Source organism: Kryptolebias marmoratus, linkage group LG14 (assembly GCF_001649575.2).
Source record: "Kryptolebias marmoratus isolate JLee-2015 linkage group LG14, ASM164957v2, whole genome shotgun sequence".
Lineage (NCBI taxonomy): Eukaryota > Metazoa > Chordata > Actinopteri > Cyprinodontiformes > Rivulidae > Kryptolebias > Kryptolebias marmoratus.
The window spans coordinates 15070510-15089395 of record NC_051443.1 but is presented as its reverse complement, the minus strand read 5'-3'; the positions used below and the strand labels follow the sequence as shown (position 1 = coordinate 15089395).

General features: G+C 35.0%; 1 protein-coding gene across 1 annotated transcript; it reads right to left on the bottom strand.

The window, feature by feature from the left end:
• Positions 1-17040: 17040 nt before the first annotated feature.
• LOC108230875 (myosin light chain 4-like) lies at positions 17041-17998 on the bottom strand. The gene has a single exon (XM_017407494.3). It carries the CDS (start codon positions 17897-17899, stop codon positions 17291-17293), a length of 609 nt encoding a protein of 202 aa, XP_017262983.1. The 5' UTR covers positions 17900-17998; the 3' UTR covers positions 17041-17290.
• Positions 17999-18886: the final 888 nt, after the last annotated feature.

Below are 18886 nucleotides of genomic sequence, written 5' to 3'. Positions count from 1 at the left end.
CGGACTCTTTGAATGTTTAGATTTTTGAAACAATTTTGTGAATTATTTAAATTTATCACATTATTATGTTGACTTGCCCTGATTTTAGCTTCACTCATTTCTTCCTATTTTATGCTTGTAATACAAACATAAAAAAACATCACAAAAAAGTTTGTTCTCAACATACATTTAGTCATAAATTTCACTGAAGGAAAGACAACAATTGTTTTTTTATAGAAGCATGTTCTCTAACTGAGCAAAACCAGTTAACATTATAGAACATCTGGCTTTATGTTGTTGGACCTTAAACCTGTTCTTTTGTTGGCTTAGTAATAACACTACAACCCATTTTAATGGTGGTACAAGGTCCAGGGGCAAATTTAGATCCAACCAATATAAACATCAGTCTGGGGTCCTTCATTTATAGTAGACTAAACTAAAAGCTGTCCTTGAGGAGTCCTGTGTGAGAACAACATGGGCCCCTGTTCCTTATAAAGGTTTGTATTCATACATTTTGCTTTTTGTGTTTGAATATGAACACATCTGCAAATATTCTAATTATATGGCAGCTGCTGTATGCAGAATCAATTATATTTGATGCACAATTATTATGTAAAATTGTAAACTACAAACTTGTTTACAAAAAGAAAAATAACACCATTAGGGGATTATACTCATATAGGAATTAAAGCATCAACAAGAAAAAAACTGCCATTGGATTTTGAAAAAAAAAGTATTAAGATTTATTTATTTTTACATTTTATTGCATTAACATTATTCATCAATTGAAACAATAGTTTTATTCTGTTTCTTGCAAGACATCTAGCACTGATGATTGGAGTTTTTAGTATTTAGAAAAAATGTTCATATATTTCAATAAAATTGCATAAATTGCAAGTATTTCTTTCACCCAACTTAAAGACAAAAAAAAAAAAAAAGACAAATCCTTTCAGAGCGTCCATTTTCACTCTCCAGCGCAGACTATTGGCATTTTGCATAATCTTAGACATGTCTATCAGAATGCAACACCACATTTGAGGAGCCACATCAATATGCAATATACAGATTGTGCATCTCACTTGAATACTGATTTGTAGGAAGATCGTGACTTTATTTTTATACTATAGCAGGCATCGACCACTCACTGAAGTGGTTCCATTATTCGCCCTTGCTAGTTCTTCCATGTTTTAATAAAACATGGTGCAAGTTGGCAAAAAATATTAAGGTGTGATAATGCACCATGTTGATGCCACAATACAATGTACAAATAAGAACATTGTCATACATACAGTAGATGGGTATATATACATTATAAAAGCACAGAGTTGAACTGGGCCACATTCCAAGGCAACACTTGTAGCATACAAACAAGAAGTATTCGACAAAGAACTGAGAAATCTAAAGAATATAAACAATGACAGGGTATCAAGAATTAGAAATAAAATCATGGTTATACAAAAAAAAAAGAAAAAGCACTAAGAGTCAAGAAGACGTGCTGATATTAGCTAAAACTAAACCAAAGTCTGTGGACCATAGCAGATTTTAGATTTTGTGAAAGCAGAAGAAAAATTGGGCAGACACTCCAGGGCATGAGTGGAGGTAAAATGGAATAATGTGGTTTCTCCTAACCTTTGCAGAGGGTGATGGAGAAAATTGGTGAAACTTTCACTTCAATGCTGGGAGAAAGAACGAGTGAAAAATAATAATAATAAAAAATCTAAAGCAAATGTTGAGGGGGTTACTGTGGAAGTAACAGTTTTATCATCATTTATTATGCCTTACGTTCTTATAGGCATGCAATGATACATGCATTTGTGTCAAATCGTCATGGTACAGATGTCAGGGTCTGCTGTGTGCAATCAGATGAAGAACTTGTTCGTCACAGACAATTACCACTCATATCTAGTAGAGGGCTCACACGTTCTTTTGTATGAATGTTTTTCCAAACTGCATGACAGAAAATGAGTAGAGGAAGATTACATCTAAAACACTTTGCACCAAAGCAAGCCAGACTGTGCACTGAAACTTGAAGACCTGCTTGTATATTTCAAATCAGCAGTGTCTGAAAGTTCCAGGTTCCCGGTGATCAGTTGAGGGCGCAAGAGTACTTGCAAGAGGTACAAGTATGGAAAGCAAAATGGATCAATATTTGCACTCTTCAAAATGTCCTCTAGTGTTGCATCTTTTTCATATCTAGGTGAAATTAATCTAAAATCATTTCTTGTTAGTACTAACTTATTTTTAAAAGAAAGGTAGGTTTTTCTAAAGTTTATTTAATCAGGATAGTGTGCAATTACAACATAAATGTGAAAACATTTGATGCATTGCACCAGATATAGGCCCAGTTTACACAAGAGCAATGTCTGAAAAGGTTAGTTTCAATGTTTATCGAGGTAAATCAACAAGAAAATAAACATGTTAGCATGAATATCGCTGTGCTCATTGAATCTGCTGTACTTTCCACGCCCGGCAGGGTTGCTAAATATCAAATGATGAACTATAATAATGTCACTTTAAAATTATTGTATTTTCACATGTAGTGTGTACTTTCTCAGTGAGTGGAGGTTCTAAGATTAACTGTGAGTTGTGGTTGTCAAACATGTGCACAGAAAAGCAGGGGGACTTGACCCTAAAACTATGTTATAAAAAGGGTAATTATCGTACCTGGCAACACTGATGCCAAGCTTTCAGCAAAGTACACAAGTACTCTAAAGCATGTAAGCAGTTACATCTAAATTGGTGAATACGTAGAGGTTGGGTTGCTGGTACATGTTTAAAAGGGTGAGTATCAACAACTCTACTTTCTGCTTTTATTGTTTATGTACTCATGCATGCGCAGAACAGCTATCGACTGCTGCCGTCTGCTGCGCATGTGCGATTTCACACATTGTACCAGCAACCCAACGGCTGAACCGCAGCAGAAAATCTGTTACTTCACTCAAAAACAGCCTTGTGTAATCGGCCCTTTATCCTTAGGCTATTTTTTATCTGTAGTTCAGTTTTGGAGTCCATCAAAGTCTTTTATGCCCAAGCTGTAGGACACAGTTTGCAGTTCAAAGAGGATGGACACTTGGTACAGTATGCCTTTTTTATTTTTATTTTCCAGTTGAGTAACCCTACCTTGTACACGCCCTGGCACCTTAGTGCCTTACCACTGGAAAGTGTGATATATTTTCCTGACACTTTTTGTGATGCTTATTGTCTGTTTTAAAAGTGGGGCTTTTCTGGGTGGAGTTTGCATGTTCTTCCTGTGCACACATGGGTTTACTCCGGGTACTCCGGTTTGCTCCCACAGACCAAAAACATGCATGTTTGGTTAATTGATGGCTCTAAAATATTTTTATTGATGCAACAAACCTCTACCAAACTGCGACCCGCAAACCGACGTACATTATAATACTAAGACTGACAGTATGTATAAGAATACACCCCTCTTGTGTTGTTATTTAAAGTCTCAATTTAGTTTTTTGTACTAAGATCTTTGTGGTAACTATACAATTTTCAGCAGGATATTGAGCATGATACTAAGATGTGTATAATAACTTACTTATACAAACTAATTTTAGTTCTTTGTACTTTTTCTTCAACCACCTGTGCACCTTTATTTTTGGACTAGACCAATCACCTCTCTGTTGCATCCGAAATGGTTCTCTACATGCTGAAAATAACTTTGAGGTAACAGCTAAAAATGATACTGATTGAGTTCTGTGAACTTTAATCTATCCTGTGGTGCAAACACAGAGACAAGAGACTTGAGGAAATTGCATTTATATTACATGTATACTGTAAATTTATGCCCTGCAGTGTGTAATTTTCGGTTTCTCGTGAAAAGGAATGTGCTGTCACTTTGTTTGTCCTGTTTGAGATAACTCATGCTTTAACTATAGTTACAGCTCCTCACACCCCCTGAAAAAGTAAAAAAAAAAAAGATGGTGGCAGATTTTCTAAGCCATTGTAATTCTCTGTATTGTAAATGGCCAAATTGCTCTTTACAGGATGAGAACGCTTCCACTACCAAATTGCAGAAAATTTTGTTCTGTCTCGCCTTGCACAGCTCTCCAAAGACCTACAGGCAAAAGCATTTATTACTTTCTTCTAATATCAAGGAGACCAGTGAGATCAGCAAAGCAATTAATCAGTCAAGTCGAGCTGTAGCACAGCGTGCAAGATGAAGATCTTTCTGTATTATATTATATTATATGGCTGCAGCTTCAGGGTAGTTTTTCATAGTGACTCCAGAGAGCTTTTTTGCCTCATGATATCTGCAGAGAATCTTGGGGTTCTTAAAGATGCTTGTGTCTGAGAGCAAAATAGGGCCATTTTAGGTCGTAAAAGAATTGGAAACGACAAAACTAGGTGCAGGAAGAATATAAAAAGAAAATCTCCAAACTTTGCAAAGTCATACATTCCTGATTAATAGATAAATCAATATGCATCATTATTTGGATTAGATGTATGAATTTCTAGGAAAACAACTCATTCTTGAAGATTTTTTTTTTTACTTATCATCAGTAAATAAACCTTTAATTCTTGCATTTTAAAAAATTAAAACAGTATTGTTTATGGAAGTATTTATTCCCTTCCATAAAGTTGGACTTTTTTTCTTTTTCCTTATATTGTTGCATATTTTACAATGTTATGGGAGTAATTTCAGTAGTCATCCTTAGAACAGTACAAAAATGTGTGGTTCTGTAGGTAGGTATCTTTGTCTGAACTGGCAGCTGTTGACTTTTTTTTTGAGAAACTAATGATGATAATTTCTTTATTTCTAAGGTTTTGCTCTTTGCTGTTAGACTAGTACTTTTAATTACCCTCTGAACGCTATCTAATCATATTGGACACAATGCCAAGTCATAATTAAACCAGGTTTCGTCTACACATCTATTCAGCTGTGGCCAGAAAGGAAAAAAAAATAAAATCAATCCTGCACTATTTAATTAAAGGCCAAGCTCACATTACGTCAAGTCTTTTCACCCAGACTGGGATCTCCCTGTGTGTGCGCAAAGCCTCTGTTTTGCTTGAGTGTTTATATAGGGGGGGGATACTTTGGCATTGTTGGCATTTATTTGGATGTGTGACCTTTTTAACATGCTATCAATTGAGAGCCATCATGCTTTCTCACTGAAGCAAAGGTTTTGTGAAAATGCCACAGAGTGGCAGGGTATAATTGGAAAGTAATAGGGAGGTAGTTAGATATGTCTAGGGAAGACAGATAAAGGTGCAGATGCAAAGAGATCATGCTCCCAAAGCAAATCAGCATTTTAAAGAGTTTTTATCTTCCTTGTGTTCAAATAAGCGCATATACAGCCTTTTAATGGGATCATATTGCATCTTTCTTTTTGATCAGTTTGACAGTGCTGTGTCTTTTTGTTCTGTTTGTTTTTTCTTCTTCTTTCCAAACAAATGAATGACAATGATTGACACGTAAACAGAAGAAAGCAGGGTTAACTCCACTCAACTTTATTTATAAAAGCTATCTAATGAGAAGTAGTTATAGACTGGATGGTTGCATTGAAGTAACAATTACCCAAAAAGCAAGCAAGAAAGAAAAATGTTTATTTTTTGTTTGTTTGTCTGTTCTTTTCAAAATTATTACAGTCATCTGTTCAAGAAGGCAAATACATATTTGCTGTATTCGCCACAATAATGTTAAGATGCTTTGCTTAGTATGGATAACTTGGGGAAAAAAGTTTGTGACCAAATGAAATTAGAAATAGCCACTGGAAAACCTTAATGTTTGAATAGTTTGAGGCCCAGGCTGATAGGTCACAGGGGCTTATCCAGGATAAGATTCTGTTTAAAAATATTTATAAATATCTGAACTTTTTAATCTTTCTCAAATTGATTTGATAAAAATCAAATTGAGACACAACTCATTTAAACATTTTATAAAAAAATATTTGCTGAAAACTACATAACAAAAACAGCTATTTTATTTCAAGGCTTAAAAAAACATGTTGGCCAATCTGCTTATGCTCAATTGGTTTATAATTGCAAATTACAACTGAAAATAGTTAAAAAAAAACATGTAAGTTAAAAAAACGTTTTACTCACTCAAGAATGAAAGGAAAATAAAATTGTTATGGTTTTTAAGTGGCCATGGGGCGTGCATTGCAACTAGCCTTGCAAGACCCTTTGAATGATTCATGGACATCTTGACTGGCCACACCTTTGACGTGATGGAAAAGTTAGACATGACTGAAGAAGTTCTCACAGCTTCTGTAAGCAATGGTGCAAATAGATAACAAATAAAAAACATACTAGATTTGCTTCATTTTTCTTAATTCCACATTTTTAAAAATCCATCCGATTTTGTTACTTTATATTGTACAATGAAAATAAGTCTCCTGTTTTTCCTTCTCTCATTTCATTGCATTTGGCCTGTGCGACAACTGAAATATTACAGTAAACACTAGTTGCCTATTGAAACAAGTTCACAAATTGTAGTAGTTGTCTGATCTCATGAAGTAGTGGCCATTATTTTTGCCTCATTCTTTTCTGAAAGTGCAGCGTGATAAGCATTCAAATTTTAGATGTAATAGGTGCAATAAACAGTTTAGAGAAGAAAACGGCGTTAACTCCCCACTTATCAAAAGCGTCCACTAGATAGACAATATTGATCTGAAATGTGGAAGGTGAAACCACTGGGAAACGAGAGGCAAGCAATCTTCTATATTCACAGACCTGCATTGCAGCATTTTTCTTTCTGTAATAGATGCTGGGGTGGTTGTCAGACCTGTCAAATCAGTGCATATGTGTGCAAGTGTGTGTCCGTTTCTGTGTGCATTACCACACAAAAAGCTTTGGCTTTTGTCTACAAATTGATTGTCTGACCACTTGTGTCTTTGTGGCTGATTTTACCTGTCAGGTGGGTTGGTGAAACATCAACATCGCCTGAAGGATTGATGGTCAGAGAGAGAGAGAGAAAATCCATGCACTTCTTTTACCTCCATCATCTTCTGTAGGACAGGGACAACTATGGTGCAGCTAATTAGGATATATATGGAGTCTGCAATTGACAAGAAATGCCAAAAATGAAGGTTACTCACTGCTAATTTGGGAAGCCATAATTTACCACAAGGTCAGTTAAAATTGACTGTCATTCCTCTCCGCTCTGCAGGGGTGGATGTATACACATTCTGCCCATAAAGAGACCAGTAGGATCCAGTTGATAGACAGTTGTTAAACTCTGAGCAACTCCAGGCAAAAGGAATGGTGAGTGAATTACTGTTTCATGTTATCATAAATTTCCAAACTCTTTCTTTGAATCATTTATATTGACTGGACACGCAGCACAGAGAAGGCATATCTTTCATTTTGCTACTCATAACACTTTATAATAATTCCGATTTGACTTGAAGATGTAATTTTATATTTCTAAATATTTTTTTATTTAAAATTTAACTGCTTCAACCACAGCGGCATATTCTAAATCTTTCACAATAAATCTAAATGGCACCCAGAACAGCATTTTGCATAATAGCCCACGCAACTTTGTCAGTAACTTGGGTGGAAAGCGCAGAACAACAGGAGGTCGAAAACTCCTAGGGTTCGGTAGCTTGCTGAAATTCAACATGGATTGCAAGCGTAGTGAGGGTCACCTGCTGCGTTGCAGTTTACAATTCTTGTGGTGTTGAACAGCATCCAAGCCTAAACACTCCAACAGCGGGTGTCATATTTTATTTATATTTTTATTTATTGGAATACCAACAGCAAAATGTACAGAGGAATGTACTGTAAGAAGGTAATAAGGCAGAGTTTTGGTCAGTCTTGACTGGAGATTAATGGTGCACCATAGGGCTGCTTGGTAACAGTTTTAGACCAAGAAGATCACATTATACATATTCATAAAACAGATACTTTGAAAATTTGGTTACTAATGATTAATTATATGAGCACAATTACAAGAGCATTATATTGGTTTAGTTAAATTATTGTAGGCATGCATCATCAGTTGCATTTACTGTCTACGGTAGACCCAAAAATGTCCTAATTAGTTGCAGGGATTTTTTTTTTTTTTTTATCTCTGCAAGGGTTGTGGCTTCTTTTACTTTGTTCTGTTCAGTAGATTTTCTTCTGCTTTAAATTCCACAGCTAAGATGACCAAATAAAACAAGTAAATTGGATTTTCTCTTGGTTGTCACTTTCATTGTTATGTCTTTTTAACTGAGGTGCAAACAGTGTTAGTTTTTATTCGCAAATGATTAATTATGGCAGTGTCTGCAGCTATTCGTGGGTGAGTTTTTGGAATAAAAATCAGCCCTGTGCAACTGTGTGCATTTTCACAATGACTGATATTTTTACATTAAAACATGTGCATCGAAGGCGCCTTTAAATCAACATTTTTAATTCAAAGAAAAAGTCTCTAAATTTAAAAAGTATCCAACCGTTTTTCCTGCTAATGATGAAATGATGAAATAATAACCAACACCTGTCCACGAAACAGCGTTTTAGTTTAGATTCTACGACTGTAAACTACAGTCCAGTCAGAAAACACGTTCTATCTGAAGAAAAAAAGATCCAAACTACTCTTCAAATTTGGATTTGAATGCTCTTTCGCAGATTTCGAAACATGAGGTACTTTACCATTTTTGTTAATTTGAACCCAATAATGTCAACATACTTACTTTAATCAGCCAAGGAGTCATAATGTCTTTGCCACCATGCCAGTCATTAAAATTCAAAACATTTTATTTTCTAAGCTTGACCAGATCCATGGGGATAATTTTCCACCATAAATCAAGAGTGTACATTTTTTGTTTCAAGAGCATGATTTCTTGTTTTTACAATGATATATAGTACTAATCTCTTTTTAATACTTGGCCATCACACTTTAAAAAAAAAATCTGCTTTCCCTTAAAACTATGTCTTTGTTATCACATTTATTGTCACTTTGACAAATGTCTTGTTTTCTGTTTGAATCTTTCATTACACTAAGCTTCATTTGTGCGCCAGCAAAACACACACTTTTTGTTTTGTTTTGTTCTGCTTCTTCGGGGGCTGTTGTGGGAAAATCTGGTCAAAAATCCCAGTCAGAATAAATAGTCACCGCCTGCTTATGGGGGTGATAGTTTTGCTTGTAGACTTTACTCCAAATGATAACTAATTATCTGGGTTCAGCTATTGCACATATTGTGCTGAGAAATGCATGATTGCTAACAATTTCATGTCAATTACATGAATGAAATCAGATATATAATATATATAACTAGGTACACTACAGTTTAAAAAGGTTATGTCATTCTTTGCAGATTTTGTTAATGATAAGTTGTTATCAACTAAGTGCTATATGAAATAATTTTGAATTCATTGGACAAACACAAAAAAGCAGAAGATTAATGAAGCCAATCTGTAAATGAGGGTTGTGATATAATTTAACTTTCTCCGAGTTTCTATCTACACTGTGGTGAATGAACAACACAATTAGCACATGACTCATGACATTAATGGGCAAACTGTAGACCAGAGAATTAAAAAAAAAAAAAAAAAAAAGAGAGAGACTAAAATAGCCATTTTTTTCTGTTAGTTTGCAGAGCTGAGGCTGAGCTGCTGCAAGTGTGACTTATCAGGCTATTTAGTGTAGGTTCTTTTCAAGGATTATTCAGTGACTTTGGTGCCCGAACGATGATCAATAAAGTTGCACGCTCAGCTCAAAAAAGGGGATGAGTGGAACCAAGTTCAATTCAGTGCTCCCTAAAAGTTTTACTGTATATTGACTTTTTGATTGCAACTGCAGATAGAATAAATAAGCATACCAATTTGTTAAGCAAGTCAAATTTTGACTATATTCCTAGTAGATTACCTTATCTAGCTCCTTAGCTGCTGTCATTTTTTTCCTCTCTTAACATACAAATGTGTGAAATCATATTAAAATCTGTGTTTAGGGAATATTTTCCAGTTTACTGATCAAAATAAGTCTTTTTTTATGTAAAGTAACAAGCAAAATCAGCATCCTCTGCTGTGTAATAAAGTCTTGCTCTTCTCTACAGATTAATTCTTCTTTTTTTCCTTCCCTGAGACAATAATTTAATTCCTCCTGACTTTGCCAGAGTAAATTTTCTAAGTTGCCTGTCAAATGTTAAGTGTTAACTTGTTTGGTGTCAAAAGTGTAATTGTTAACATTTTTATTACTGATTTAGTGATAATTGATTCAGTATTTTATAGTTTCAGCCCCTTGGTCAACTGAGGTTGTTTTTAATGTGCTGTAGAAATGAACTTTGACTAGACCTGACTGATAATTTGCACCTGTGAGGCAAAAAAAAAGAGCAAATACCTTAATGAATCAGTGAATCAAGTTCATTAAGGAAATAAAGGAAGACTTGAAGGTAAGTAAATCTTCCATATTTAATGAGAAACGTAAGTCACTGTTTCATCTTAGTATTACTCTGATGTTTTGGCCAGAGGTAACTGTAGATCCTAATATGGTTTCTCATTTACATCAAAAAATAAAAGGAATTTTGTCCTGGGAACTCAACTGGGATTGGACCCAAGGACACAGATTTCCATTAAGTGCTTCCCACTAATAATCCATCAATAGGACAACTACTTAATTCTCTATGATTGACATAAATGTTGTACACATAACTTAAACTGATTTTTCATTGATATTTTTCAAATCAGTTTTTATTATAAGCATGATTCTAAATGCTACTTTATTAAGCATTAGGTTTTAGTAATTTTTGGGCAAAAAGACCAGATCTTTTGGAAAATACACTTTCTTCATGTAGTATTCATGTAGAATTCACATTTTTTATCCTAGTTTATAAAGATTTTTTTAATCTTTAATAGATGTGATTGAAGCAAATGCAAAACAAATCATCTTGTTGTTGTGTTTGATCACTTTTAATGAGTTTTGTCAACTCCTGTGTGTGGAATAAAAAGGTTTTTTTCTCTTTTTGTTTGTTTGTTTGTTTGTTTGTTTTTTCTTTGACTAAATGTTCACCTATGTGCTTTTTGTGTCTGTTTCCTTGTTTTGTGGTTTGAACTGGTCACTTTAATTTTCTTTTTGTCTTGTTTTTCTGATATCTGAACAATCATCAAATTTAGCATTAAACCTTTTCAACTTAAGTAATGAATTTTTAAATGAAATTCTACTACATTTTTAACTTACTAAATTTGTCCAAATATGACATAACATTGTTGACATAATAAATAAATAAATATTTAAGGAAAGATGCATAACATTTTAATGGAGGATCTCAGTCCTTGCTGGCAAACTTGTACACTTTATTTGTTTTTTTTATTTCATTTTATTTTTACTGGAGTTAATGAAGTCTTCAGTTCTGGCATGATAACTTGTCTCCTTGTGCAGGAGCACAGAATACAGAAAATAATAACCTCATGCTGATGGCAAAGGAGACATCTCTGGAGGATTAGATCAGGTCTCACCTTCCATATAAGCAGGAATGAAACTGACAAAAAAAACCTGACTGACCTCATTAAAATTGCTTTTTTATAGGCCACCTGGGTAATTTATATCAAGTGATTTTTTTTTTTCTTCTTTTTTTCCAGTTTTTGGCTTGTTTAAACTTGGTGTTGTAGAAACCCGTTGCAGCTGTATTCTGCTCATGTATCCTGCTGTGTTCTGCTCTCAAAGAAAGAAGAGATATTAAAATGATGTGACTCTCCATCACACCCATTTAAACCTTTGAAATGTGCTTTCAGGTTTGAAATACGTAAAGTGGTATTAAAATAAATGGTAGTGCACTGCTGCCAACAAGATGGCGCACAGGTTCATTAGGTACCATAATCAGATTTGAGGAAATAAAGGCCAGAAAGAACCTGGAGAGGCCTAAACATAATTCCAGACAAGCCTAGCTTTCTGCTTCAGTGATAAAATGTGACATTAGAATTTTTAACAAGATAAATGAGGTTTTGATTATGTTGCACCACAATATATAATGCAAATTGACACTTTAATTAAAACATATGTGTGTAAACCATTAAGGAAGTTTAAGAGAATTCCAAAACATAGTGCATAACTCTGAAGGCTCAAGAACAGCTTCAGAATGCTTCACGTGTATTAGTTTCTGAAGTTCAGTGATGACCTTTTCGCAAAGATAATTAGTTAATAAATTACTTGTAGTCTTGTTATACACCCAGAGGATGGACTTTATACTTGATGCTTTGAAACAACTGGATATTTTGCAACTTGAGAAAGGCTCATTATCTTTTTAGAACACATTGTAATTCTTTTTTTTTATTTATTGCTGCATTTGCAAGTGATATCTGCAAGAACCGTAGACGTCTCAAAATGCACAAAAGATTTCATCCCAAATCTGAGAAAGCTGGGACCGTACCCTAACAGTAACAAGGATGGCTGAGTACAAGGGAGCCTCATAGTAACTATCTAAAACAGAACAAGAAAAATCAAGGAACTCACAAGGAACCGTGCAAAGTTATATTTCCCTCATCTCCAGTTGAGCCATGAAAGTGTTGAAACTGATTTTTTTTTTAAAATACATGAGAGTCCAGCCTAGAACAAGTACAATGTAATAAAACAGTTTCATGAAAAGTGATTACAGCACACAAACAGTGCTTTGCTACTTTTTGCAGAAACATTACCGTCAAATATAAAGTTTATCCACTGCTCCTCTGCCCTCTACATCTATGGGTTGATGGATTGATGTAGGCTGCACAGTAAAGCTGACATAACATTTTCTATCTGAAGAACTGAATGAAAGAAAATACCCAGAGTGGTCCTCAGTGGGCTGAGGTCAAGCAGTGGCAGGAGATAAAGATGGGTATGTAGGATAACTCAGCTCTGGCTACATAAAGTGACATTTTTTTCCACCTCACTGCAAATCAGACCGGCTCACATATGACAATGACAATGACATACTTTTAAATCTAATGTTTGGAAAGTGCTGAGGTTGTGCATTTGGACTGGTAGAGTTGGTCATGATTTTATTCACCCAAATATATGATCTAAAGTACAATAATAATATTTTGTTTTTAAACCTGGGATGGGAGTGCCAACAGATCCCAGGAACAACATCAAAGTCATCCCCCCAAAATATTCAATCCAAGGAACAAGAACCCTCAGTTTCCGAGGCATGCGGACATTGAAGGTTCTTGTTTAGAAAAGTTTGCTTCTAAAACAGACAAACAAACAAAAACAATTATACTGTATATATTTGCAAATATGATAAATTGTCTCACTTTGTATGTGGATATTACCATCAGTGCTATAATTAAAACCTCCTGACTTTTCTCTAAGAGTACTATAAACTCAGTTGTCTGCAGAAAGCGAGCTCACACACTCCTCATTATTGCCCTTAGAGCAGCTTTTAATCCGGCTGTTAGGCTGCCCAAGGTGAAGGAGTATTGATTGCTGGACAGCACATGTGTGTAATGAACGTTAATGAAAACAGCTTTGAGGATAGAGCCTGTTTATAGAGGTCTTTCCTGCAGTATTCCATAAAGCACGTTGTACAAAAGGCTTATCTAATGGCTGCAGACTGTACTGACATCATGAATCATTTGTATTACAGCTTTTAAATTATGTATTTATTCCTATGTGTTCAGTATAAACATAGAGGCAGAAGTAAAACAAAAATAGATTTCCACATTAAAAGAAATCCTTGAAATGGTATTGCAATCTCTGTGAATGTTTTACAGCATACTTTAAAGAAAATGTGCACCAGTACTCAGAAATAGTCAATTTTTAGGTACGTTTTGAAAATGTGTTTTACTCAAAACACAATTACATATTAAACTATTGTGGTGGAGACAAGAAGAAACGTGTATGCATCTACAGTATATAAACCAAAAAGACCAACAAAAGAAGTCACGCTTAGGAAAAGTATCCTCAACCTAACCAGGTATACTTTACCAACTAAACCTAACCTTACTGCTTTTATAAGAGTTTATGAATATCATGTAAGCCTACACTCTTTGTCTAAAACTATTTTTGTATCTGTGTACATTTAATAAAAAGGAAAATGTTCTGGCAAAGACAACTGTCTTGAAAAAAGTGAACTTCTCTAACTGTCTATCGTTTGTGATGCACTTAGTGGATGTAAAACATACATTTTGTAGCACTTAAAACATTTTTTTTGCTATGATTTGCACCATTTCTCCAATTTTTACTCAACACTGAAATTACTTATTTGCCATCACTTAACAAGACTTATACTCTGTCACTGTCATTTGTAAAAATTAGCTTAGTTTTGTCCACCACAGTGGCAACTTCAGCAGTTTATGGACTGTTGGTTACTACAGCAATCCTAACCAGAGTTTTAGAAATTAGTAACATAATGTCAACGCAAGTAGGACTAATGTTTTTGAAGACTGTTGAAGGGAACCCTCAGGAGAAAATCACCAGCGGTACACATCAAAAGATAATTAACTAAACTGCTTCCTAACTGCTTCCCTTTGAAGACATAGATATTTGTCCTCAAATGTCAGTAAAAAGAAAACGTCTCTGAGACCCGTAAAGCTGAATGTGGAGATCAGAGACAGGTGTAAAGCAGATCCCAACAGTAAATGTTAAGTTTAATAAAGGTATATTGCTCGTGGAACGAAGCTGCGATCTGAAGTAAATAAAATTATTCTCATCTACAGAGGAGACGTGGCTGTTTCATCACATATGCAACATCATTAAAGAAATTCCAGCTTGTCAGAGATAACTCCTATCAAGTCGTACCTGCTTTGAATGTGGTCTGCACCTGTAATGATAAAACCAGACAGACTGGTTGGCAAATTAGTTTTTTTTTTTCTTTTTCTTCTTAATAGAGACAGATTTTGTGAAAACTGATAAGCTGTCAATGAATGATGTTAACTGATCTTTGACATGTCCTATTTATATTCCAGTTGTTACATTTTAAAAATTGCTGTTAAACATTATTATGCCTTTTTATTACCGTTACCTTTTTTTAGTGATTTGTAACTATTGGGTTAAACATCATTAAATTAGTCAGTCTTAGCCAAAAATGAGCCTGTTTTCTGAATATTTAAAAGAAACTAGGAATTAGATGTCTCATTTGCAATTTGATCAAAATTCCACAGCTTATGAAGGCTTATTTTTGTTGTTATCCCTCCCAGTAAAATATTATTTCTATAATCGGATGCATTACTATTTTTGCCAAAAGAAAATCAACAATGACATAAACCCGTCGTTACATAATTTGACTGCCCAAAGTAAGATGCGGTGAGATATCATTTTAGCAATAACTGCATGGTAGGATATGCTCCACGCTGCCTTTGGAAAATATGAAAATGCCACAAATTAGCACTTTAACTCAGGCAAAATACAGCTGTTTGATAATTCTGTTTAAATGTTTGTGTGTACTGCGATGCTTTATGCTTCCACCTGGGCAGCTAGAGCCATACAGAGAGCAGTTTATTTAGCTGACATTTTATTTAACTGCCCTCCTAAACTCCCTGCAGTGGCAAAACCATGGCAATGAAAATTATGCTCATAGCACTGCCTTCCTGACACTAATATTTACCATGTTGTGTCCACCTTTTGCGGAGGGAATGCTCTCCACGGCTAACATTAAAACGTAAATACACAAGCTGTTGGGTCCTCCCAGCCAGGGGCTCTACATATTCGACAAAGGACTTTAAAGGTAACAGCTGCTGATTAATGTCGATGAGTCTAAATATTCTGGCCAGCTCTCAACTAGTTATGGAGCTGGGTGCCCAGCACACTTAGAACCTCTTTTGCATCTACTTGACAGCTGTAAAGAGTAAGTGCCACTTCTGTCTATTTAGCTGTGTCTTTATACTCCTTTCACAGCTATGCAAAAATAAATAATCAATCTCAAAGTGTGTTACATATTTATATTTCACTGTTAATTACAGTGATTGATAGGTTTTAATCTTTTATTGCAGTCTCATCCTCATTCAGGACAGAGAAGCTGCACAAGTGCAAATGTAAGACAATCAAAAAACAAAACAAAACAAAAAAAAAATATATATATTTGCATTTCAAGTTGGCTCTCACAATTTAGATTTTTAATCAGATGTCTATCATTTCCATCAAGCTGTTACATTAAAATAGGCAGTGATAATCATAGCAAATGCTAATAACAAAATACATTTTATTGTACTTTATATTTTATAAAGTTTGGTTAGGCAGTCATGTCTGTCATAATAAAACGTACCAAAAAAAAAATACATTCTGTAGGTCATATTAATGACAACAAATTTGAAATTTTATTTTGGCTGTTTGTAAACAGTCATGAATCAGAGTTCCAACTGCCTCCTATCCTGAGAAGATTTTTTTAGGTTTTGTTTTCTCACTTTTTTTATTTCTCTCAAGTTAAAATTATAGATAGATAGATAGATAGATAGATAGATAGATAGATAGATAGATAGATAGATAGATAGATAGATAGATAGATAGATAGATAGATAGATAGATAGATAGATAGATAGATAGATAGATAGATAGATAGATAGATAGATAGATAGATAGATAGATAGATAGATAGAAGTTAATAACCATTTTACGACTTGGGACATTTACTCTGTCTTTCTAAACTTTGCAGTCAAACATCTCTGGATTTAAAACTTTTTTTATATTGTCAAGTAAGTTCAAGAATAGTGCACTTTTTAAATACAAATATAAAACCTGAACAACTCAGGTTAATGTTATATTCATTCACCATTCACTTTATATGAATTTGTTATTTACTTTACAAAGGCACCACAAATAGTCCTGCCAGCTCTGCAAACAATATGATGGGGTTTGTCCTTGGTGCACCTGTCTTGGGATTGTCAAATGAGGTGTGCTTGTGTGTGTGTGTGTGTGTGTGTATTTTTGTCTACTTCAAAGATATATATGCTGATTCAAAGCAGCTGCTCCACAATCACAAAAAAAGGACACTCAGTGAAATGTTCTTTGTGTAAAGCTTAATAGAAGCAATTACGGTTTCTTTCCTGATAGAGATAAAATTGTTTATTTAATTTAATTTTTATTTGCTCTTGGAGATGGGTGGGGATTTGCATTAGTACAGTTAATGTAGAATGTAAAATGTGCCATTTCACAAGCAGTCTATTTTCTCTTCCTGTTAAAATGTTGTGTGCATATTGAAAAGGCATTTGTGAAACAAGTGATAACCATATTTCATTTATTATTAGATTTTTCTTTATTGAAGTCCATGTTGAGTCACTGACATTTCATTTTAGAACAAATATGCCTTGCAGTTGACATATTTTGCTCCAAACTAACTTCTGTATTTGACAGCATAAAAAATGATGTCACTGATTAGTTCACAACCCCACCTCTAAACAGACAACAAATCCAATAGGTAGAGAGAAAAAAAAAGATGAAAATTTAAGTCCTTGTGGCCGAATACCCTTGTTAACCAGAAAGAATATGCTTCACAAAGGAGGCATAATTGATACATCCGTTGGCATCCTCCTGTCCCGCCATCAATCTGTCCACTTCGTCTTCTGTCATCCTCTCTCCGAGTGTTGCCAGCACATGGCGCAGCTCCGCTCCCATGATGGTGCCATTGCCTTCTTTGTCAAAAACCCTGAGCCCTTCAACAAAATCCTCAAAGTTGCCCTGGTCTTTAGCACGGGAGATGTGCTGCAGCATTGGCAAGAAAGTCTCAAAGTCCAACATTTTACTGTTCATGTCTTCTGGACGTGGTTTTCCAAGCACTTTCAGCACATCTGCATTGGTGGGGTTTTGACCCAGAGCTCGCATCACATCCCCACACTGGGCATAGGTGATCTTCATTTCTCCAGTTGGAGTACGGTCGAACAAGGTGAAGGCTTCTTTGAACTCCTCAATCTGGTCAGCGGAGTACTCAATGTTGATGCTTTTAGGGTCAAACGGAGGCTCCTTCGGTGGCTCAGTCTGCGGCTCTGGAGCTGGAGCTGGCTTCGCTGCTGGGGCCGCATCCTTCTTAGGCTCTGGCTTTTTGGGCTCAGGTTTTTTTGGTTCGATCTTCTTGGGTGGCATATTGTCAGCGGATTCAGAGGCGAGCTGGTACTTGCAGAGAAATGAAGAAGAGTCGGAACAGACTGATATTATTCTGTAGCACAAGGGCCACCTCCTCTTTTCAAGTTTTTATACGTGCTTTGTCCTGGGAGCAGGCAAGCAGTTTGAAACAGCTCACTATAAAAGGAAGAAACCTGAAATAGATTCTCATAGCAAGTGATGTCAACATTCAGTATTGTTCTCAGCTGTTGTCATCCAGCCGACAGGGCTATTTGGTGTCATTAGTGAAGGTCCAGTTGCATTAGCTCAAAAATGTTCTGTCTCTCTGGTGGACAAAGGGATTAGGGGACAACCAGAGATCCAGTGCTCACAGGGGGATACTACAAAAATAACTTGGTTGTAAAATGTATAATTGTATGCATTACAAATGTTTTGGACAGCCTTTTTTTATAGGAACAGTGATGCTGATAATAGTATTAATAATAATATTATTGATAATAATTTTCACTTGTCTTAAAGCAACCTTAATTAAACCTGAAGATGTTTAAAATATGCCAGGTACCATTAGAAAACAACATGTTGTCTTTTGCAGGTGAAGATGGTCCTGTCCCCACAAAAATATCACCTATAAAAAAAAATCCTCTTACAACAAACAGCTAACTAAATGCGCAAGACAGCAGCTGTGATTTCAATACATCTTTTTAAAGGAAATCACAATAAATCTGTACAATAACAGTATATCAAAGCTATATACAAGATCTTGCATCAATAGTAGAAAAATCTGAATGATTAAAACCAACATGATGTTTCTTCAGCTTTAGCTGAAATGAAGAGGTCATGATGTTGCCAAAAAACGAAAAAGAAAAAACAAAACAAAAAAGAAAGCAAGTGGAGAAGTTTGGGTTTGGTGTTTGAGTGGTAAAATTTTAGAATTTAAAATTTCAGAAAACAGATATTCCTAGGCCTAACTGAATGCTTTGTCATTTCATTTGAATGTGAATTTATATT

What these genes read in the sequence shown, in the direction of transcription:
- LOC108230875 (XM_017407494.3), bottom strand. Translation starts at nt 17,899, where the DNA reads ATGCCACCCAAGAAGATCGAACCAAAAAAACCTGAGCCCAAAAAGCCA.